Source organism: Petaurus breviceps, unplaced genomic scaffold (assembly GCF_028583685.1).
Source record: "Petaurus breviceps papuanus isolate PSGF00001 unplaced genomic scaffold, PetGlider_PUasm1.0 90808, whole genome shotgun sequence".
Taxonomy (NCBI): domain Eukaryota; kingdom Metazoa; phylum Chordata; class Mammalia; order Diprotodontia; family Petauridae; genus Petaurus; species Petaurus breviceps.
In genome coordinates, this window is record NW_027187349.1 from 9,678,035 (window position 1) to 9,702,073 (window position 24,039).

General features: G+C 34.5%; 1 protein-coding gene across 2 annotated transcripts in view; it reads right to left on the minus strand.

Annotated features, from left to right (window-relative positions):
* Window positions 1–24,039, minus strand: part of PDE10A (phosphodiesterase 10A) — a 245,877-nt gene that overhangs the window by 27,011 nt on the left and 194,827 nt on the right. For both annotated transcript variants that reach the window (XM_069070406.1, XM_069070405.1), the window contains one exon: window positions 6,368–6,479. In XM_069070406.1, the coding sequence (XP_068926507.1) occupies window positions 6,368–6,479 (112 nt within the window). The remainder of the gene's footprint in view (window positions 1–6,367; window positions 6,480–24,039) is intronic.

Genomic DNA, 24,039 nt, shown 5'->3' on the forward strand with positions numbered 1-24,039 from the left:
CTTGTGAGCAATACAAAATGCTGTGATGCACAAACATGAATGTTCTGAATCATAACAATAAGCTAAGTTTGTATACTGTACTGTAATTTGCAAAGTGCTTTAAATATGTTATATTATTCAGTCTGCACAATTCCTCTAATGATGTAGGTGCTATTAGCATCCTCCATTTTGTAGATAAGAAAACAGGCTAAGAGTGAGGAGTTCAGGATCACAAAGCTACTGTGTGAACTTGAATTTGAACTCAGATCTTCCTGACTATAAGTCTAGTGCTTTATCCGCTGTGCACCTAACTGCTTAGAAGCCTTTTGTTCAAGTTAATAAGTAAGTAATATGATCTATATCTATGGACTATTACATTTTCCATAAATCTCTGTTATATGTAATTGTTATATTAAAAAAGTTCATAGTCTTTTATAATATATCTACTATGGAAATGTTTTGCATAGCTACACATTGCTTATCTTCCCAGTAAGGGTGAGTGACAAGGGAGGAAGCAAACGAACCTAGAATTCAAAGTTTTAAAATCAAATGTTTAAAATACATATATATATATATGCATATGCTATTATCAATATTATTTTACATGTAACTGGGAAATAAGATATACAGGCACTGGGACATAGAGATACGCCGTGCCCTACTGGAAAGTCGGAGGGGGGTATGGGAGAAGATTTGGGAGAAAGCAGATTGGAGAAGGGGATATCTAGTGGGATCACTATTTTGGGGTGGTGGGTAGGGGAAAAACAGAGCGAAAATTTGTAACTTAGAATCTTGATTAAATGAGTGATATAAACTAGAAGTTAATAAAGCATTTGATTAAAAAATAAATAAATAAAAGTTCATCTATTAGGACTTATGTATTACTATTATTTTAACTAGATTAGGGCTCCATAAAGAATTACAGGATTAGAAGAGCAATGCTCTGGCACATATTTTTGCTTTCAGGAAGACTTGCACCTAAATATTTATAACTAGTCATTTTTTACCCTAGTATAAAAGAAAATTATATTAGTATTAATAAAATGGATAGATATACTTAGTATAATGCTTGGCTTGTTACCAATATGTGCCAATATTGGTACAACAACATTTTAACTAAGGATGATTTTTAATTTTCCTATTATGAAAAAAACACCAAATATAATGTCTCATATTTCAGGGATCTCATAATTCACGCAATTTGAAAATTCAATTATCTCCAATTTATCAAGGATTTATTGAGTATAGGATATAGTCATTATTTTATGAGCTATAATGATTTTCATATAATTTAAGCATTTTTTTTCCTAAAAGAACTTATAAGCTTAGAGGGGAAAGAAAGGGTGCTAAGAAAGGAAATTATAAATTTTAACCTTATTTCCTTCCTGTTAAAAGTCAATCATATTCTCTCTTGCCCTAGTCTCTGATTCTCCATTTGAGGCATATAAAATAATTTCAAAGACTTTAGGCCTCATATGCCCTTTTCCACAACAGTTAATGATTTTAGTTTACTAAGCTTTTGATGATGATGGTAATTTTCCCCCTTGGAGTATACTCCTTTAGACCAGACTCCATCAAATTCATATCTCAACAGCATCCTCTTCCCATTTGATTGGAGGACAGGAGTCAAGAGCTCCTCCCAAAGTCTTCATTTAAAGAAATGTCCTGTGGGAGACCTCTTCATTTCCCATCAGGCTGCACTCCTTTCCACTGTCCTCCATTATGCCCTGCGCTGGACCAGTCCCTTCCCCTTCTCCCTCTTTTCAGCTTCCTTTAGTGTGTTGTCTACTCTCATTAGACTGTAAACTCCTTGAGGGTAAGCAGTTGTTTTTTCATATTTGTATCCCCAGCACTTAGCACACTGCCTGGCATGTAGTAGGCATTCAATAAATGCTTAGTGACACAATAATAACATAGCCAATTGCTTTACATATGTTAATTGATCCTCAAAACAACCCTGTGATGTTGGTGCTATTGTTACCCTCATTTTACAGAAGAGGAAACTGAAGCACAGGGATATCCACTGTGCTACCTAGATAAATCTTCCTTAATTTCTCCACACCTCATATACTCATTTTCAGTTCCCTATAAATCTAAATCAATGTACAATATACTTGAAAGATGACCTCACAGTCCCCACAAATCGTATTACTAGTTATATATTCCAGTATAATTTTCTTTGTAAACAACAACAGTATATTTGTAATTCATAATTAGGGATTGTTTCTGATGTATTATAGTTAGGGTCTTTAAGAGCACATAATATAAGTTTCCCTGTGATAAAGATCTGGAGATATATGTATGTAGTATCCTAAATAAACTGTAACCCTGGTATTATGGAATACTCTTTTAGTCTTGTCAAAGTCATTTTGAATTTCAGCAAGGTTTTCCAAAATGTTAGCCGCCTTGTTATAAATTGATTTCAGCAGCAAACTTGATGGATTTAACCTACCAAGTTACTAATATAGGTTGATTTGTTAACGGAGAGCATTCCTGTAGGAGCTTGACAGTACTGTCAAGACAACCCTCAGGGTTATTCCCATAACACTAACAATAATGATGAGGTTTGTTCAGCGAAGGAGGTGGCTCCAGGAGTGCTATGCTGTGTGAGCTTCATCTAGGATGATTCTGGGGCTCGTGGCCTTTGCAAAAAAACCATCAGATTCTCCACATGGATATCCTAATTTGCAGGCACCCACTATGAAAACAGTATTTAACTTTGCAGTTTCCTTGAAAGGGTCTTGGAGACCAACCCCAGGTTTCTAGATCTCTCTTTGAGATTCGTGTTGCCTTAGAATGTAATCAGACCATCTGTTTTCTGATGTGTTCCCTTAAAAGTCAAACCAGTTACTCCATTTAGATATTTTTGTTGTTTCAATAGTTAAGTACTTAATAACTATTGTGTTACTACAATCATTTAATGTTGTCCAACTATGCTCCCCTCCTTTTTTTGGCAGGGTTGCTTTTGTGGCCAACCTAGTACTCGCCTTATTGTGAGATCTTTAGGAACTACAGGTCCCTAACATAAGGTTTGCTGGCTGGACTAGTGTCTCCTAGTCATTAATAGTTTCTAAGAGTTCTATACCTCTTTGTGGTATTTGAGTTGTTTTTCTTTTTTCTTTTTTAAGTTAGTCTACATAGTGAGGAGTGGATTTGGATCTCCAGTGGAATTTCCTACACGACCCTGAAGAACTTTTTGTCTTCCTTCAAATGGAATGACTCTATATATGAAAAGATCCCTATAGATATTTCTTGTGCCCTGTGTATAATGATACATCTAGAAATGTTTAATCAGAACTTTCTATTGGATAGTCTATGTACTTTCAGTGTATCCTAGAGAAATGTTCGGTAACCTGTATTACAGGGACCAAGCAGAAATATCTATTATCAATCCTGGCATGTTTGTATGCGTGTATTTGTGTACCTGTGTACTTCCAGAGAAGAGGGGATTTCAGTAGAAAAGACAGAGGATGAATGACTTGGTTTCCCATCTTCTCAGTGCCAGTTCCTCCCATCCCCAGCACTTGGTACCTAAGCCCAGAGTAGAAGGCCTTTTCAATGCAAAGGAGAAAGGCTATGTTTCCCAGTAACTCCTAATGCAAGAGGATCAGGGTCACTACATAAGCTTAAGGTTCATATCAAAACAAGAAGTTTGTAACTTACAAGAACTTTGTAAAATGCTACCTGCTAATGTGTGTTTAAATTTTATCATCGTGTATCTTAAAGTATGGAAGTGTTTTAACATCCAGGCTGTTTGTGAACTGTGACACATGGACTTTTCTGAGGTGTTTTGGTAGAAGGTATTGGATACTGTACCAGAAGAGGACAATGCTTAAGCCTCTCCAGATCACTAGATAGTTATCTTAAATTGGTCACTATGGACTTAAAATGTCCCCAATTTATTTACTGGGAACATAATATATTTAACTATGTGTGTTTGTATATGTATGTGCACGTATATTTAAAAGCGTAAGGGTGGGGCTCTGTTTCCCACTAATTTAATCACACAAGTTCAAACACGTCAATTAAATCAATTAATCCATCAAAAGTGTAAACTAGATATGACTAAGACTTTAATAAAGTTGAGAGTACTACAGAGTTTTGGTCTTGGATGAAAAAAGAGAAGCCACCTAGAAAACACCGTGTGACTGGCTGAGAAGACCAAGAGCGATTTTTTGAGTTGCATGTAAAACTAGCGACTTGTTCAAGTGGAAGGGTCTCAGCACCTGTCTCTGTCTGTGTCTTACACTCATTACACTCTCCTGCCTCTCTCCACTGGCCATGTTATTGGAGAGGCTGGACCAAGAGCAGAAAGGAATTCAGCTAAAATTTAGAGAGGCTGGAGCACTTGGAGACAATAGAGACACTAAAGGAAAAGGCAATTTCAAAGAGAATGATTCTTTCTGGTAGAGAAAAGTGCCACCTATATCTAATAATGGTAAAATTATGAGAACTCTGCAAAAGGAGGGAAAGATGTCTAGCAACTGGGAATCATGAGTTACCACACATATTGTATAATACATGCTCCCCTAACATTATACTCAAAAGTTTGTGCCCACCCTCCCTATAGGCCATGTTTATTTGTGAGAGCATGTGTCCCAGACTTTTGAAAGGAATGTTTTTAGAACTATTTTTACTATATCATTTTGGTAAATAACCTTGCTAAAAAAGATAATTAAATCTGGTTATCTATGAAAATATCCATGTAGACTTGTAAGCAGCAGTATTTTTTTTAGTCCCTTAGTGTTAACCCTGAGAGTAAATAGTAGCTGTCTTCAGTAGAACCTCACCAAGTGTGAGTGCACAGTTGGGTGAGTGGCCCTGCATTAGGATTTAAAATCATAAAAGAAATTAAAAAAATAAAAATCACAATGCAAATGCAATGTAACATTATTAATTAAAATTTAGACTCTTCACAATTACATTACTGTTTCCTTGTTACTCTTCGATCAAAACAAGCAAATACAACTTATCCCATCTTTTCTTACTCTCTTCCTTTTCTTTTCCTTTTCTGTTCTCTTCCCTTTCTTTTCTTTACTTTCCCTTCCCTTTCATTCAATTAAATTACTGACTGCCCACCTCTCATATACTATGCCTCCTAATCATTGTGAAGGCTGAATAAAATTGGCCAAATTCTCTAAAATGCAATTAAGGAAATGTGTGTATTAGAACACTACTTTCCATGGCACCTAAAAATGTTCAAAGGGATACTCAGAAAATGAAGTCCAGATATGCTAGTTTCAAAAAAAAAATATGCAATTCACTTTTACATTGTTGCAAAAACTTCATCAAGATAATATGAAACAAATTCTTTTAGCCGAGAGATTTAAGACATGCATATCTGAAATAACTGTACTAAATGAGTCTGACAATAACTAGGCTCTGTGACAAACCACACACACACACACATGCCTGCATGTGTGGAACACACAATTACACAAGGCATACAGCATTCCAGAAAAACAGTTCCACGACATGCAATCAACTGAACAATCATGGTGCTCATACAAAAAGAATTCTTTTGCTTGAATGTTAAAATCAAGTTTAAGTAATGTAAAACTTTTCGACTTAAAATTGCAGATGAACCATTTGCCAGTTTTTACTTTTTAAGTCTATTCCTCTTCCTGGGTAAGTTACAAGTTAAACTATTAAGTATGAAATATCAAACTGCAAAATCTAACTTTCCTAAAAGAAGATGAATGAGAATGTACAAAACTTTTGCAAAAATATCTTTCCATTTTCCTAACCCAGTAATGATATTTTTGAGAAGGAACTCGTATAACTCAATGGGTTGCCAGTATATTGACTGGGTAGGCAATTTATACTGCAAACTTAAAAATTAAAAAAACAGAATAATATATCTGAAAGAAAGATTATATAAACAAAGAGACAATTAAAGTAATTAAATTTCACTTTGAGTATTGAGTTTTTTAATTAATTCTCCATTCCTGCTCCTCTCATTCCCTGAGTTCTGTTTATCTTTGCCATTATTGCCTGACAATGCAACAAAATATAAAGAATTTCAGAGGAATAGGTGTTTTCACATAAGGAACTGTTACAAAATTTGGACAGAAGAGTTAAATATTAGCTGAAGAAAAGGAATAATTTTCATTCCTTAAATGAGTTACAGAAATTCTTTTATTTGAACCAACGCATTTCATATACATCATACAGATCATCACTGGAATCTCAATGTAAAAATTAATATCTGTATTAGTTACTGTTTCTTTCATCTTAGTAAAGAGTAAATGTTATGGATAATAACTTTAAAATGAATATCAAGATAAATAACATAGTTTTAAAAGAATTGCAATCTATTTAACTTTTTTCTCAAGTTTTTTTCATACTTTTCATATAATCTGTGTAGGCAAGAGAAACACATACATACCTCAGCCCAGAACTCTGCATATATGTCATTAGCTGTCAATCTTGTAACCGGCCACAGCTTTGTTACAGAACAAAGGTCACAAGCAGTCATCATTAGACCAATTACCCGATCTCTAGAATACAATGATATAAAGCTAATTAGATGGATACTAATTTATAAACCTAACAGAAGTTTCAGTGAGAACATTATTATATTTTTATAAATTAAACTAATAGTGAGTATAACATGATAAATATATTAAAATAAGAATGCAATATTATAATGTAATGCAAGAAAGAAAATGGAGTCAATGATACATTTTACTACTGTTCTGAATACTTACAGCTATCACTTGTAATTTGAAAACAGAACATATTATGCAATCATTTCTCTAGTATCTGGATGATTAGCAAGGTTCACAACTTCAATGTCATCTATAATTTCTCATTCTCACTTACCCTCCATATCCGATCAGTTGCCAAATCCGGTCATTTCTAACTCTACAACATCTCTTGCACCTGTCTTCTTTCTACTCACAGAACCATTACCATAGTATGAACTTTTACTACCTCTTATCTGAAGCATTACCACAACCTCCTCATGGGTCTCCTTGTCTAAAGTATCTCTGCTTCAATCCATCTGACACAAAGCTGCCCAACGTGATTTTCTGAAAGCACAGGTCTGAACATGCCACCAGTCCCCAAACTCTAGTGATTCCCTATTACTTCAAGGATCAAATATAAACAAACTCCTGTTTGGAACAAACGTTGAACAGCAAAGGAATGCACTACTTCCTCACACTCGTCTTTCAGAATCACTAGTTTCCTTTAAGACTCAGCTCTGACACCATCTTCCACATGATGTTTTTTCTGATCTGCTAGTGTCTTGCCCCTCAGATGGCCTATCACTGATTTTTTTTGTAAGTATGTGTGTACATACTTATGCACTTATACACACACACACACACACTCACTCTGATACTTGAATACCTCTTTGTGGGATAGAGGCAACTAGGTTCTCAAAGACTATGCTAGGTAGTACAAGCTCTGGTAGATTCTACCATGCTGGAAAGACCTTGTGTATAGCCCTTGTAATAGATAAATTCTCTCTTCCAAGGGCCAAAATAGCTAATCACCAGTAGGTTGGCTATTTAGTAGTGAATAACCAGTTTTAGACTGTCAATAACCCTTAATCAGTACTACAAATGGGAGATCCTTGTGTAATGACCAATAGAGGGATACACTGCTGGAGGAGGTGAATCATATTAATCTTGGCATTCTTGATATAAATGAAATGAGAAGAATGACACAGATAAATGGAAGGCTAGCTTTCTGATTCTCCTACAAGAAACAATGAAAAGAATTAGTGAACTGGGTTTTATGATACACCCAAAAGCTACAAGAAAAATTATTCCATGGGCAATTTGGTTCTCAGGTATTGCATTATGAATGGTAAGCATTTGCTAAAGTACCACCATGAAAAAAGTATAACTTTTGTTCCAATAACTGTTGCTCAGGGCAACGTGGTAGAGCAATTCTATTAATATCTTTATGAGATTTTTCCAAATCAAACCAATGTACACTTGGTGACTTCACTGTATAGATGGGAAAAGGAGAGGATGGAGGGAAATACAGTTTAAAAGAAATGAAAAAAGTCAGAGCCTGAGAATTCTGAGAATTCATGTCTCTATAATGAAATGAACTTTCTTTTCAAAAGAAAGTAAAGGAAGGAGGGACAGAAGAGAGGACAGGAAGAAGAGAATGACAGGAGGAAAGGAGGAACAAATTATCGGTAGGCACTCGACATGGTACTATGGATGCAATTGGAATGGAATAAGTATGCATTAAGTACCTAGTACATGCAACAGACTGTGAATTGTAAAAACAAAACAAAAGAAAACTTCATTTGATCTGTACAAGAACCAGGGGAGTAAGGGGGGGGTTGCTTTTCTTATACCCATTTTACAGCTGAGGAAACTGAAACAAAGGTTAAGGGACTTGCCCTTAACCTAAGAGTCACAGAGCTAGTAAGTGTCTGAGTTCTTATTTGAACTCAGTTCTTCCTGACTCTAGGCCCAATGGTATAACCACTGAATGACTTAGTTAAAGGGGAAAGATAGAGACAAGTATCATTAGGATAGATAGTCACGGATGGAATGAAATCTTCATTTTTACAGGGAGCTCCAGATTGGTGATTTCACAAATCATTTACATATTTTATTTTTTAAATTTTTTTTTCATTTGTGTATTTTAGTACCAGGATTATATAAGTACATATGTCCTTGGCTAGATTAGAAACCTTTTGAGGACAGCGACTTTTGTACTTTTGTCACTGTATTCCCAGTACTTAGCACAATGCCTTGTACAGAGTAGGTACTTAATGCCTACCGTTATTTTGGTTATGACTACTAATATCTCAAGAAGATGAAAGTAAGCTTCTCTCCCTACCGCAAATGAGAAATTCAAGACTAGATGACAGCCTGGCAAGAATAATACGGGGGGTGGTTATTCACCTTTCAGGTTCAAGCTGTACTAAACTTCTTGAATTCCCTTAGATTTCTGAAATTCTATATCTTTCTGTCCCTTAACATAAAATAAATTGGTTCACTTCTTCACCTCTTGCATTTTCATTTTGTATAGCAAAATGTGATATGTTTTTTTACTTCAATTTTTTTCAGGATAGCCTTAGGAATCTTTAAGACTAAGCAAGATAAATCTATGAATCATGCACAGCATCTTAAGCCATGGAACTCACATCATGTAGCTCATGTAGTTCAAGGTCATGTCTTTGAACTTCATGTTACTTTACAGCATTTCACATTTAGGGAAGTTACTGGAACAGTCAGTGGCTACTCTGAGAACATTATAATTAAATGAATATGGTTCTCTGTTTCAAATGGATGCCATTTCACAATTTGTCTGTTTCATAACTTTTAAATGAGTTAATAGATTTTATCTAAATTTGATACACATTAAATAATAATCATTTAAAAATGAACTTTAGGTTCAGTCTACGATCTTATCATAGAATGTTAACTGATAAAATTTTTCAAGTGTAATTTTCAATAGATCTCACATTAAAATTATGTGGTAGAAGTTACAGAGCTATGTGTTTGTCCTGAATAACATTTACACTTTACATAATCACTGTCTACTAGTTTTCAATAGTTTTAAGATATTTAAACATAAGCTTATATAAAGCAAGTTTATAATTCCCAATTAAAAACAAAAAAATAAAAATATAATCCTACCAATAAATAATTTATCTAGTAAATATCTTTTATTCTGATATATCTTTAAAAATAGCAGCATTTAAAAATCCCACATTAGACTATCAAGTCTAAAGTCATCATGGGATATTGGGCAAGGGATAGATACAGAAACAAGGATTAAACTTGGGATTTCATTTGGAACTCCTAAAAGAACAAACCCCCTCTACCAAGAGGAAGCTCATATTTTCTTTGAACTAAATTTTAAGAGAATTGCCTAGAGTACTGAGAGGTTAGGTGATTGCCCAGAGTCAGTTAGTCACTACACATTAGTGGTGGAACCCAAAACCAGGTCTTCCTGGCTTTGAGGCCAGTTCTCTACTATACTGTCCTGGGACCTACTGAGTCCAACCAGTGGTTATGAGAACTTTACTACTACTATGAAGTGCTCAACACTGTACATATGTTTTAGATGGACTTCAACATTAAAGAGGGCAGGGATAAATTCTAAGAAATATTCATAAAGACTACCCATGTTCATTGATCCTAGACAGAGCAAGTGAATCTTTTGGTTACTAAATATTACCCCCAAATTTCATGTCTCAGTTCTGTGCCAGCCAGAACCTACCATGTGAATCAGTGAGATTGGGTACATTAGTATTTGGTTTAGATATTACAAATAAATTCTATATGAGGGATCAGTGAAGGGAAGAAAAAAAGTATGAGCAAGTCAAATCACGCTTCTGAAACATACTCACCTAAAAACAACAAATCTGGCATCCAGGATATGCAACATCAAGCACAGGCTCGAATCAACATCTCTCACTGGATGTTCCAGAGACATTTCAAACTCAAAATATTCAAAACAGAATATATCTTTCCTCTGAAGGTTGCTGCCATTACTAACAAGCATATTTTATGAAACTGTACTAGAAATGGAAGAATATATTGTCTTTACTGTAATTCTTCTAAGAGAAGACTAGATCTTAATGGGAAAGAGGAAGAAGCTACATACATTTCCTTCATCCAAACATCATAATAAATTGTAGATTAGATCTTTGTTTGTGTAAGAAACCACAAAAAATGTGACATTAAAGAAGCTAGGGCATTCTAAAGATGCCTAGAAGCTTTTTTGTAATGGAAAGTAATACTATATGTACCACTGCAACTACTAGATCCTAGAAAATTATGAGTATACTAGGAATATAAGATACGTAAAGTAATTTAGTATACAATATTATAGAGAAGTGTCAGGGTTCTCAACCTGGAGTTCTTGAACTTATCTTTATCTCTATTTATATCTGTAGATAAATATATATATATATATGTAATTTATATATAACTATTTATATGTATGTATGTGCATATGTGTATGTATGTGCATATGTATATATCTGTGAATAGAGCACTGGCCCTGGAGTAAGGAAGACCTGAGTTCAAATATGGTCTCAGACATGTGATCCTGGGCAAGTCACTTAACCCTGATTCCTGATTGCCCCTTTAAAAATTAGGGCGTGTGTGTGTGTGTGTGTGTGTGTGTGTGTGTGTGTGTAAACTATATTTCAACATACTTGGTTTCCTTTCTTAATGAATTTAAAAATAGTTTTCCGAGAATGGTGTTCATTTCAAAACTGACTATGCTGATAAATGATATAATTGTTTTCCTTTCTTAATAAATCTAAAAAATGGCTTTCTGAGAAGAGTATACATTTCAGAACTGACCCTGATGATGAACAGGATATATCCAAGTCATTCACTGGATCTGGATATATTTAAATTATATGCCCTGGAATTAAAGTGACTGAATTTAGATTCAGTATAGAGCCCAATTAATTAGAACTATTCAGTCCAATTAGGAAAAGGTCAAAGTAAAACCAAAAACTTCGATAATTTGAACTGCAATTCTCTTATCAAATATCAGAGGGCCCCTTTGCTGACATGTTGCATAATTGGTGATTATTAGTTAAGTCTACTATTGTTTTTTTTTCATACTTTTGCTTGTCATTCAAGGTTCTTCACAATGCAGCACCACTCTTAAATAACAAAACGACAATCTCTCTCATTCCACACATCCAATTAATTGCCAGATCTTGTTCAGACATCACCCTGCATTAGATGCTCAGTACCCTCTTCTATGACCTCTGTCATAATGACTTCTTAATCAGTCTCCCTGCCTTGCCTATCACTTCTCCAATCCATTTTCTATATAGCCTTCCAGATCTGATGATCTAAACCAGAGATGGGGTCCACAAAACCCCATCTGGGTTTGTGTATTGAACTTCAGAAAACCACATATTAACATTATCCATGTTCTATTTTTATTTTGTTAAATATTTTCCAATCATATCTTGATAGGGGGTTCAGCTTGAAAGTGTTGAGGGTCACAATGCAGGTTGAACCACCTTCCCACGCCCAATGCCTATTTCATAAAATCCAATACTTTCTTATTACCTCTAGGATCAAACATGAACTCTTCTATTTGGTATTTAAAGCTCTTTAGAACCTGGCTCTAACCTACCTTTCCAATCATGTACACCTCCTCCCTTCATGTACTCTTTAGCCCAGCCAAGTGAGCCTTCGTGCTCTGACTGGCCTCATCTATGAATCTCCATTTCCTGTGTTCATGCTACTGCACAGACTGTGTACCTCATGTCTGTAATAAGGTTACTGTTTTCCTCCAGATCTCAGCTCTGGTATGAGGTCTTTCTGGATCTTCCTCACCCCTTCACCAAAAGGGCATATGAATTTGCTCTGACCCTATAACCACCAGGTGGTTCAGATAACAAATCATAATGCAATCGAGAACCTCTACAAATCCTGCTGCTCTGAATAGTCTGAAGTAGACATAAATAATTACAGAGAAGATATTTTCACTGATCTCATGCCTCTCACAAAGCCAAAAACTAGATAGAGTTATTTTTACCAACCCTAAGGATGCTTTACAAACTGAAATGAGATAAGAAAAAGTAAAGGTGGAAGAGGAGGAATTAAAGTGAATTCTACTGAACCTGAAATTCCCCAATGAAAACAGCAGGATTTGCTTTGTTATCTACTAAAAATGTTTTAAAGTAGAATGATGTGGAGGCGTTTCATTCCAGTTATGCCAACCATAACCCATTCAAACGCTCTGAACTTCAAGTGATTCTTGTGCATGTCCTTCCACAGATTCTCCACTGGAGGTTCACCCAAAAGGATTTCCTCTAGACCTCTTGACATTGTATTTGAACAGTAGAAGAGCTGTCACTGGTTACCCTCATTGGTTCACCTTCTGTGCGGTCAAAAATCTTTCTAATAATAATCTTTATCACTTCTCCCATGCATTGTACTCATGCCATCTATTTCATTTCAACTTTAATTGCATAATATACAAGTTCACTATTACAATATTACTGAGAAAGAGGCCTTTGTTTCAAAGAGAAGTTTGGGGTCATTATAAGCACCACACGGGGGCGGCCAGGTAGCACAGCAAGTAAGAGCACCGGCTCCAGTGTCGGGATGACCTGGGAATCGAATCCAAGCTCAGACACTTAGAACACACCCAGAAACACCTGGCCGTGTAACCTTGAGCAAGTTACTTAACCCCGATTGCTTAAAAAAACATTAAAAAAAAAAGTACCACACAATTACTTAAAGTCAATCTAGCATGTTTTTCTCATCCTAATAAATTCTTAATCCATTTAACCATCCACACACAGAATGTGTCTAAGATGTATGAAATGATGAACTAGCTCAATAGGATGTCCATTTAATCGCACAGCAAAGTCTAGCTAACAGACATTCAACTACCTGTTTTTTTCTTATGTTGAAAGCACACACTTTTGAGTGTTATGGCTCTCATTAGAAGTATATCTAAAATGCTTTAGGAATTAAAGTCATACTTGAAAAGAAGTAACCGGAAGGTCTCATTATATATAGGTAATCTCTTTAAATTTAAAACTCTATACTGAACAACTTCCATGACAGTGGAAAACACTTTTGGAAAGCATACATCTCCCTGTTTCATGCCTTGCTTGCCATTATTAATCAGAATAAAGTTGAACAAAATTATCACTTTAGTTATAACTTTCAAGAACTCTAGTATGATTTTGATATATATTGGCATATAGTAGGCACTTAACAAATGCTTGTTGATTGGAAGAGAGTATCTAAGGAGCATTTTCCTTCAATGAAATAAAACATTTTAATAGAAGTAAATACATTAGAATCTTGCATTTTCTATAATTTTTAAGATGTGTGACTATAAAGATGTGTTCAGTTGTAGGTAATCAGCTGTGAAAATTGGCCTGTTTCCTCCTTATACTATTAGCAATATATATTCTCATAAAATTTTTGTGCAGATGAAAAAATAGGTACATGGATTGGTAGCTATTAATATTTAGTTGATCACTTTTTAAAATAATAATGAAGTTATTGGATTTCCCCTGTAAGACTCTAGTATTCTCTTCTATTTCAAATTTCTTGAAAATTAGCCCTAATAATCTCAAAAATGTGCAGCTTCTAGTAATGCTAACAATAATCAGTAGTAATAGTACTAAAATAAAAACAGAGCATCAACAACATCAATAATAGCTAGCATTTATATAGCACTTTAAAGTTTGCAAAGTATTTTCTCATGTTGTAAGGATCATATTACAGAAGAGAAAACTGAGTCAAAGGATCATTGATTTTTCCAGCTAATAGATGTCTGAGGCGGGATTTGAATTGAGGTCTTCTTGCTTCCAGCTCTATCTACTATGCTATTCAGCTGATGTCTCTATATAACTAGGCCAGAATAGCGATTCTTTCCATGTTTGTTTTTTTATTATGCCATTTTCTACTTCCTGGTGCAATACATTAGATAGTATGACATTATGGTCCTCAGTGACATTACTGCAGAAAAATATTATCAAAATATTTTTCATATCTTGTCAGGTAACTGTCTTCCTTCAGGTTTCATTGTGAAATTCCTTTGGGATGGGGTGTACCCTGGCATTTTCATGTACTTGATAACTAGGCTAATTAGTATGTGACACTAATACATTCAATATTTCATACTTTAGATAAAAAAGTTATCCCTAAATCCATACTACAATAATCTCTGTCAGTTGTTTGCAAATGGATACCATCTTCTATATTGGTGATTGTGGCTAAAAAAATCCACTGCTCCTACTAAAACTCAAATCATATTAATTTTTTGTAGTCTGATAGCATGTACACATATAAAGATCTCAATGAGTGTTAAATTTACATTGTGAGTCATTTTTAATTATTCTTATGTTAAAGTGTCGTATGGTAATTACAACAAAATAGATAAGCCTCTACATTAACGTAAAGCTGACTTACTTTTGTGATACCACACTGATTCATAGATTATAACAGGGAAAAAGTTGTCAAAAGGTTGATTCATTAAGTAAATCTAGTATGTGTGACAGATACTGTAGTATTATGTTTGCTTTTTAATCTCCTGATGAGAAAAATTACATCTGGCATGATTCTGTTGTTTGGTTTTGTACCAGGTCAGTCTACTTCCTACTTCTAGCATCCTTTTGTGCTATTGCTATTGGTGTTTTTAATGTCTCTTCTCAAATAATAAGTTAAAGCATGTGACTGTGGTTTAAAATGAAGCACAGTCCTGCACAAAAAAATTCCAATTGGGTTGTTTCACATTAAAATAGCACAGGAGTGATGTAGATTCTCTGGAAATAATGCTATTTGAATAAGTTCTTTCTCAAGAGCATGTCAAATTTTAGGGTTTTATTATTTCCACAAAAGAAATAATTCTGCAACATAAGCTTAAACGTGGTATGATGATTAAATGAATGTAATAAATCTTACAAAAGGATTTTCTGGTTTTTTTTAATTTAAGTAAGACTGTGATCCCTTTCCCTGCTTTTAGTGTCTCTTACATAGCATATGAGGGGGAAGGATATAGTTGTTAAAAACAAACACAACCTTATTATTCTATGTAATTTGTTTAATATAGTTCCGTCATTTCTTTCTAGTAGTTCTAAAGCTTTGTGAGAACGAACAACTCCCCTTGGCTTATTTTTATTATTTTTACAAGGTCAATAGCTAACAGTATTTCCTTTTAACCTATGGAATATGAAAATTTAAGTAGAAAAAAAAGGTGCCAATAGATTACCAAATGTTACACTAAATTGATTTTTAGACCAGGCACTGGCAGTCCTTGTCATAATACCCTCCAACTTTCATGATACCATTCCCTCCTTTTTCCCCTTTTCAATATTTCCTTCATTCTCTTCTTTTACCACACCAAACCCCATAGCACTTTCAAGAGGTGCTATTCCCTTTGGGGAGGCAACTGTGCTATGGCATGCAGATTTTGTTTTTTGTGGTGTTTTGCTTTTTGGAGGGCAATTGGGGTAAAGCGACTTGCCCATGGTCGCACAGCACACAGCTATTAAGTGTTAAGGGTCTGAGGCTGAATTTGAACTCAGGTCCTCCTGACTTCAGGGCCTGTGCTCTATTCATTGCACCACCTAGCTGCCCTCTAACATGCAGATTTTATGAGATGACATGGTACATAGTACATAGAGGAACAGCCTGGAGTAAGCATCAAGCCTTACCTCGGATGCATACCACCTGGGATATCATAAGTAAATCACTTATCCTAACAGTGTTCAACACTACAAGATACATATAAACAGCTATTCAGTATTGGTCGAGGGAGTTTTGACACCAGGAAATGTCAGGGGTCAGGTCACTTCCAATTCTAAATTTAACAATACAGATGGGTGAGTTGGTTTATTTTCCATAAATGTTAGGGAACTTTCATAAGGTCTTCCCTTTTAGCTTTTAATCTTTTGCAAGGAATATCAGGAACAGCAAGCACTTTTGGGGGATTTATGGATAGAGTAGAAACAACTCTGGCTGAATGTAAGACTTCTGCTCCTAACCCTGTGTGGTTCTGGGCCCATCAGATCATTTATGTCTTCAGTTTCCTCACCTAAAAAGGATTTGAACTAGTGATCTATCTGATACCTTCTTGATAGAGAGCATTTCACTCTTGCAGTAACTCAAAGGTCACATCTTAACCCTTTCTTTAAATAAAGCTTGAATCCTTTCATTGGAATATAGGAATGCACTAGTGGGGCTGAAAAATGTCACAAAGAGGTCAAGCAACAACAGTACGACTACCTAACCATAACCCAATGGGTTAGCGCTGATTAGCAGTCTCTTCACAGTGGTATCTATCACTGTATCTCTCCTCCTATATTGCTTCTGAGGAAGAGAAAGTTAACAGGCAATATCAATAGCCCAACAGGCCCCTGATTTAGAAAATGCTATTTTTCTCATCAAATTCAATTTAATTCAATCCAGCAGAAAAACTATGGCAAAATTAAAAACCAAAGGCATATTTTTATTGTTATTTATTATTTGCTTTTTGGAGGGGGGGAAGTAGGGCAATTGGGGTTAAGTGACTTGCCCAATGTCACATGGCTAGTTTTTGTGTTAAGTGTCTGAGGCTGGATTCGAATTCCGGTCCTCCTGACTCCAGGGCCGGAGCTCTATTCACTGAACCACCTAGCCATCCCTTTATTTTTTTTTAATTTAAAATTTTTTTTGCTAGGCATATTTTTATTTACAATAATGCTAGCCTATGAAGCTACATTTATTAAGTGTGAAGTTCTAAGCTAGATACTGGCAGAACACAGACAAAAATGAAATAGTTTCTGCCCTCAAAAAAGCTTAAATTCTACTGAGGGGATATAATATGTACACAAAATAAATGTAAAGTAACTGCAAAGTAATGGTGAATTACTAGAGAGTGTGCTAATAACTAGGGGGATCAGAAATGGCCTCATGTAGGAGGTAACAGCAGAACTGCGCTTTGAAAGAAACTATTGATTTTATAAGGCAAAATGACAAGTGAGAACATTTCAGATAAGGAAGGGATCACTTGTCAAAAAAAATGAAGGTGAGAGATGTAAGACTGTGTACAAGAAATGACCTGTTGGTCAGTTTAGCAAGAAAAGACATTTGAAGAAAAAGAGAAATATGAAAAATGAATGGAAAGGGAAATAGGACCAAAACTATACAAGGCTACAAATGGCAGGTGAAGAGCTATATCATGCCCCAGAAGAAATGGGGACCCATGTAAGATTTTTTAGAAGGGGGATAATATGGTCATATCTCTATTTTAAGCAATATCAATGTGACAACTGTGCAAATGATGAAAGGAGAAACTAGAGACAATAACACTAATAAAAAGGCTATTGGAATAGTCAAAAAAAACTGAACTGATAAAGGCATGAACTGGGGTAGAAGCAGTGCATTAAAAAAAGATGGAGTAAAGAGGTAGGCTGACAAGAACTTGGCAACTGGATTAAGGGTAATTTTTTAAGAAAGTGCTGATTTAAAGGGAACAAATATTCTTTGTTCAGTGCTTGGCACGCTACCTGGCACATAACAGGAACTTAATAAATATTTAATGATGGATTAACTTATAGGCTAGCTTCATTTTGTTAATAAGAATATGATGCTCAGCTTTAATTTTGGCATGTTTTTCATTTTCCTTTTAGATAATGACCACAGAGAGAGGATTCCCTGCTTCTCTTCAAAAAATGAAGATGTTTCTATTAGTATCAGCGGATAATTCTACCTATTTAAAAATAGAATTTAATGCTTCTGTGAAAATCTCAGTATTAAAGGACCTCATAATCAATTGATTTTCTAAAATCAAAGGCAAATGAACATTTTCAATGCTATCCAAGTATGTTTACTTGGATCCACAGCTACTTTTCAGAATGGATTCTATTTTAACTTTGCAAGGGAAAGTTCAGTCAAGAATCCCACATGCTTTGCAGATGTCACTCCTCTCTTCACATCTCCATCTGCTAGAATGTCTCAACACCACAACCCATTTACTTATAAACTATATTTATAGTAGTCATCAATTCCTGCCCAGGACCCTGAAATGATGGTAGGCTCCATTTTTTAATAAATGGAAAATATGCGTTAACAAGCTTGGTTGTTGATTATGTGTAGCTATAATGCAAAAGTACACTATAATTTTATAGTTGAAAGAAATCTTCAAATACCCATAGTACAAAAAATGTGGTGTTCTACAATTAAGGAATTCCTAAGGTATATGACTTAATATCTATATTATTAGGAAACAAAGTATAGTTGTATTTATAGTATTAACTGTGAATTCGCATTGAGAAACATTTAACAGCAAGCAGCTAGGTAGTGCAGTGGATAGAGCACCAGCCCTAGAATCAGGAAGAGACACATAACACTTACTAGCTGTGTGACCTTAGGCAAGTCACTTAACCCTAACTGCCTCATAAAAACAATAAAAAATATTAAATATTAAACAATCAAATCTCAATTGACTTGATCTAAATCGTTGTTGTTAAGTCAATTTTCAGTCATGTTCGACTCTCCATAAGCCATTTGGGTTTTTCTAGAAGAGAAAATGGAATGGTTTGCCATTTTCTTCTCCAGCTCATTTTACAGATGAGGAAACTAAGGCAAACAGGGTTAAGTGAGTTATCCAGAGTCAAAAAGCTAGTAAGTGTTTAAGGCTGGATTTGAATTAAGATCTTCCTTATTCCAGGTCCAGCACTTTGTCACCTAGCTGCCCTACCATAAAATTAAACAAATTAAAAATCTGTCCTGTAGAACTTAATGATGATAGTTGTATTACTAAGTGAACTGAGTGAACTTGTTCTTTCTTTCTTTTTTTTTTTTCTTTTTAAAGCAATCGGGGTTAAGTAACTTGCTCAAGGTCACACGGCCAGTTATTTCTGGGTGTGGTGCTGAGTATCTGAGCCCAAGATTTGAGCCAGGTCATCCCGACACTGGAGCTGGTGCTCTTACTCACTGAGCCACCTGGCCGCCCCTGAACTTGTTCTTTCTTAACGTGTGTTCCAATAGAGAAAAAGTCTGAAAACATAATACTTCATCTTTAACTTAGGGAAGATTATTTTTGGAATAGTGGGGTTGAAGAGGACCTCTACAATTCCTGCTCAAGTGTTTTCCTTAAGACTGAGAAGTGATTTGATCCATTTTCAGCCAAAAGAGAAAGGGGGCACTAAATAAGTGGATGAAATTCAGTTGGATTCAGCCACCTAATTCTTCACCTTAAACATATCACAAACGCAGAAAAATTAAAGTATAAACTGGCTTCCTTTATTAAATATTGTAAACAGCATATTTCTATCTAAATTCAAGAGCCAGCATTATATGTAAGGGAGATAAAGCAGAAGTCATTCTAATAATATCAATGTTGTAGAGTAAGTCTGTATAGTGTCACCATTACTATTTAATTTAGGACTAGAAATTCTAGCTATAGAAATGAGAAAAGAATAAGCATAGATAAAGACAAAATCAAATTAGTGCTTTTTGCAAATGATATGATAGTGTTTATATGAGAATCCTAGGAGAAAATTTGTAAAAATTAAGTAAAGCAATTAAAAAATTCAGCAAAGTTGTAGGACATAAAATAAACCCACATAAAATGTATTAAAAATCCAGAAGGTAAAGACAGAAAAAGAAATGTCACTCAAAATAATTAGAGAATATACAAAATATCTAGAAATCCACCTACCAAGACATAGAAACAATGTGAATATAGCTATAAAAACTTCTTAATAAAGATAATAACAGACTTAAATAAGTAGAGAAAAATTAACTATTCATGGTTGGATCATACCAATAATAAAAATATTAATAATCTCCAAATTAATTTTATTTAGTGCTTACCAATAAATATTAGTTTATTAATGACACATTACTAATATATAACATGATAAATTGTTTTACTATGTAAATATATTGCTATAATTAATAAATACCATGTATAAACATATTTCTATAATAATAAAATAAATTATACTAGTTTACAGACATGAAAAAAAATTTCATTGGGAGACCAACAATTTCTAAGGAAATTATTTTAAAAACTGGCTGGAATGGGGCCTACATGACCAAATCTCAAATTATGTCACAAAATAATACTGAAACTAAAAAATAAGAAAAATAAGCTAAAAGATAAGCAAAATTAACCAGTGAAACAGTCTGGACATAACAACATACAGAAACAAAAGAGTATAGTAACATTTTGTTTCATAAACCCAAAAACTACAACTATTAGGCCACATACTCACTACTGAAAAAAACTGCATAGAAATCTAGAAACACATCTAGAAGAAACAAACTTTAAAGCAATCCATATGCCTAGATAAACTCTCATATGGGTATATGATTTAGATGTAAAATGCCAAATCATAAACAAATTAGAGGAGCAAGGAAGAAATTCTTTCATAACTACGGACAAGGAAGAGTTCAATATTAGACAAAGGATAGAGAGAATAAAAGAAGATGAAACTGACAGTTTTCAATGATCTTCCACAAATAAAATTAATGTAGCTGAGACAGGAAGGGAAGCAATTAAATGGGAAAAATCTTTGTAACAAATTTCTTCTGTAAAAAGTCTGATATACGAAATGTACAGAAAATGCTTTTAACACACATACACACACATTCATTCAAATTAGTCAAAAGATATGACTAGCCAATTCTCAAGAAGAAATCTAAGCTACCAATTAGCATATAAAAATGCTCCAGATTACTAACAGTTAGATATATAGGCATTAAAATAACTCTGAGCTTCTGTCTTATTACCTATCAGATTGGCAGAGATGACAAAAATCGAAATGATAATGTTGAAGGGCCTCTGAGAAAACAGGCACCCTAATGTACTATCAGTGGAAATGTGAATTAATTGGGTCCAATCCTTCTTGAAAGGAATGTCCAATTATGCCCCCAAATTCTCAAAACCAAGCATATCTTCGATCTCATAATACAACTTACTAGTCCTCTATCCCAAAGACATCAAAGAAGAGAACAACAGATATTGTACAAAAATATTTATATAAAAATATTTATAGCAGTTCTATTAACTGAAGCAAAGAATTTGAAACTAAGTGGGTTCCCATCAACTGGGGAATGCTTAAAAACTTCTGGCATACAAATGGCATATTTCTTATAGCATAAGGAATAATGAATGACTTTTTTATTAACTATGCATTAGATTTCTTATACAAGGTCCAAAAGGAGAGAACTAAGAAGTAGAATTTGAAAAGAAACAAATTTAGGTTTCTATTAGGAAAAACTTCTTCATTCTTCAGAGCTCATTAAAAGTAGAACAAGTGCCCTCAGAAGGTAAAGGATTTTACTGCAACAAAAGTCTTCAAGCAAAGGAAGAAGGAAACAAATATTTATTAAGCACCTATGTGCCACACACTGTGCTAAATGCTTTACAAATATTACCTCATTTGATCCTCACAACAACTCTGAGAGGTAGGTGCTACTATTGTCATTTAACAGTTGAGGAAACTGAGGAAAGCAGAGGTTAAGTGACTTGCTCAGCTAGTAAGTATCTGAGGCCAGATCTGAACTCCTGGCTCTGTATTCTGACCACAGCAATACCTAGTTTTCTCCAAATCAAGGAAATGACGGCTAAACTATTTTAGGAAATATTGCAGAAGCCTTTGTTTTCAGGTACAGGCTGAACAAAGTGGATACTGAAATCCCTTCCAGTACTAAGATTGTGATTTTATGACTAAACTGTGTACTGGATATTGTTCTGGTAAGCAGCCTCTTCAGAAAGATGTCAAACACTCACCTCAGCTGCACTTCCTCTCGCCATATGTAAGATGAACATAATAAGAGCACCAGACCTCACAGGGTATTATTGTAAGGATCAAATGAGATGAAATATCTAAAACTCTTTGCTAACTATAAAGTGCTATATATGTATGTATATATATATATATATATATATATATATATATATATATATGATGCCTCCTATCATCATCATCATTATTGTTAAACGGAGTATTTTAGTTTCAAGTCTTCTCTACTAGGATTAACATTAATGAAGTCAAATAAACATAATTTTACCTACAGCATGGAGAGAGGTTATTATTAAGAACTTATAAATTAGAGTTATAGGCTCATAATCACCACAGATTAACGTCACTTAAAATTTCTATTACTGTATTATTTTTTCATCTGTCTAAAAGGGAAGGGCATTACTACTCTTAAATGCTTTTATAATTAGTGGTTTGATCACAGAATCCAAAAAGTTACAAGGATAATGAATGTGGCCATAAAGTGTTTTGTAATATGTAAAACAATACATAATAAATGTACAGTAATTATTCAATAAATACATTATTTTGAATCATGCCAGGCCATATGCTTTTAGCTTCAATATAATGGAAAGTCAGCAGAGAACTATATAGTCATAGAACTGATGAGAATTTTTTCATCTTTAAGTAGGAATCTCTAGATAATGAAGAAATAGTAATAATCTAAAACTGTCCATGACCAGAGTATTGTAGCAAAAACTAAACAAGGGAAAGGTAAGAGTTTTTTTTTCTTCATGTTGGTTTACTATGGGTCAAACAACAGAACAAAACTCACTATTCACTATAAGCCTTGAGAAAAGCCCATTTTTTGAAAAAAATTACATTTCCATTGAGGAGGAAGTACTGGCAGGCAGAAGTTTAAAAAGCTGAAACTGAGTATCTGGGACCAATTCTGAAACAAGCATCAACATATAAGGTGTGCAGGTAGCAAAGAATATAATTTAAGGGAACAAAATATATAGGAAGTCATTTGAACTGAGAAGGTAGAGAATCCTTCAAAACTTTATTTCATATGACATCTTTGCATCTTCTGCAGTGGTAGGTACTAATTTGTGTGCCATATATATTTTGAGGAAGCAAACCATTACTAGAAAGGTACTCTGAACATTCCTCTGGTGATACCTTCCATATTGATATGAAAATGACACACAACAAAATGGGAAGAGCGATTGACTGCTCTAAGATCTGTAAACACTCTTCCCACAGTGGCTGCACCCAGACAAATAAAGAAAAACTAAATCTAGAAAAATAATTCTTTGTAAAAGCAGGCCAAGATCCCTCCAATCTCTAAGGTAAAGTATATTGAAGAAGTCCTTACACTGGCCTTGTACTTTGAAGCATGCCAATCACCAGTAAAAAAGATGGCAGGATAGTAATTAAAACATGGTTCTGTACAATGCAAATTGTCTGTGCAAGTAAAACAAAAATTTCTTGGGAGAAAAATCTGAAACTATTTACCCTTCACTTAAAAGAGCCAAATGGACTGGTATAAAGACAGACAGGCTGGTGGCCAGCAGCAGCCCCAAGCAGAAATGAGTGTAAAATGAAGGGACCAAAAGATGCAGATATCATTATAAAAAATAGTAACAGGATTAAATGAACATTGCCTTTAGTCTTATAGAACCCTTGTGTCTTTGAAAGTGTAAGTTAAAATATAAATCTTTCTCATTGTGGAAGCTTTAAAACTCTGTTTTTCACAGATATGAGTTTTATGCAAAATTCCAGAAAGCAACTAAATATTAAGAGGAAGAGAGGGAAGGAAGGAGGAAAGGAAGGAAGGAAGGAAGGAAGGAAGGAAGGAAGGAAGGAAGGAAGGAAGG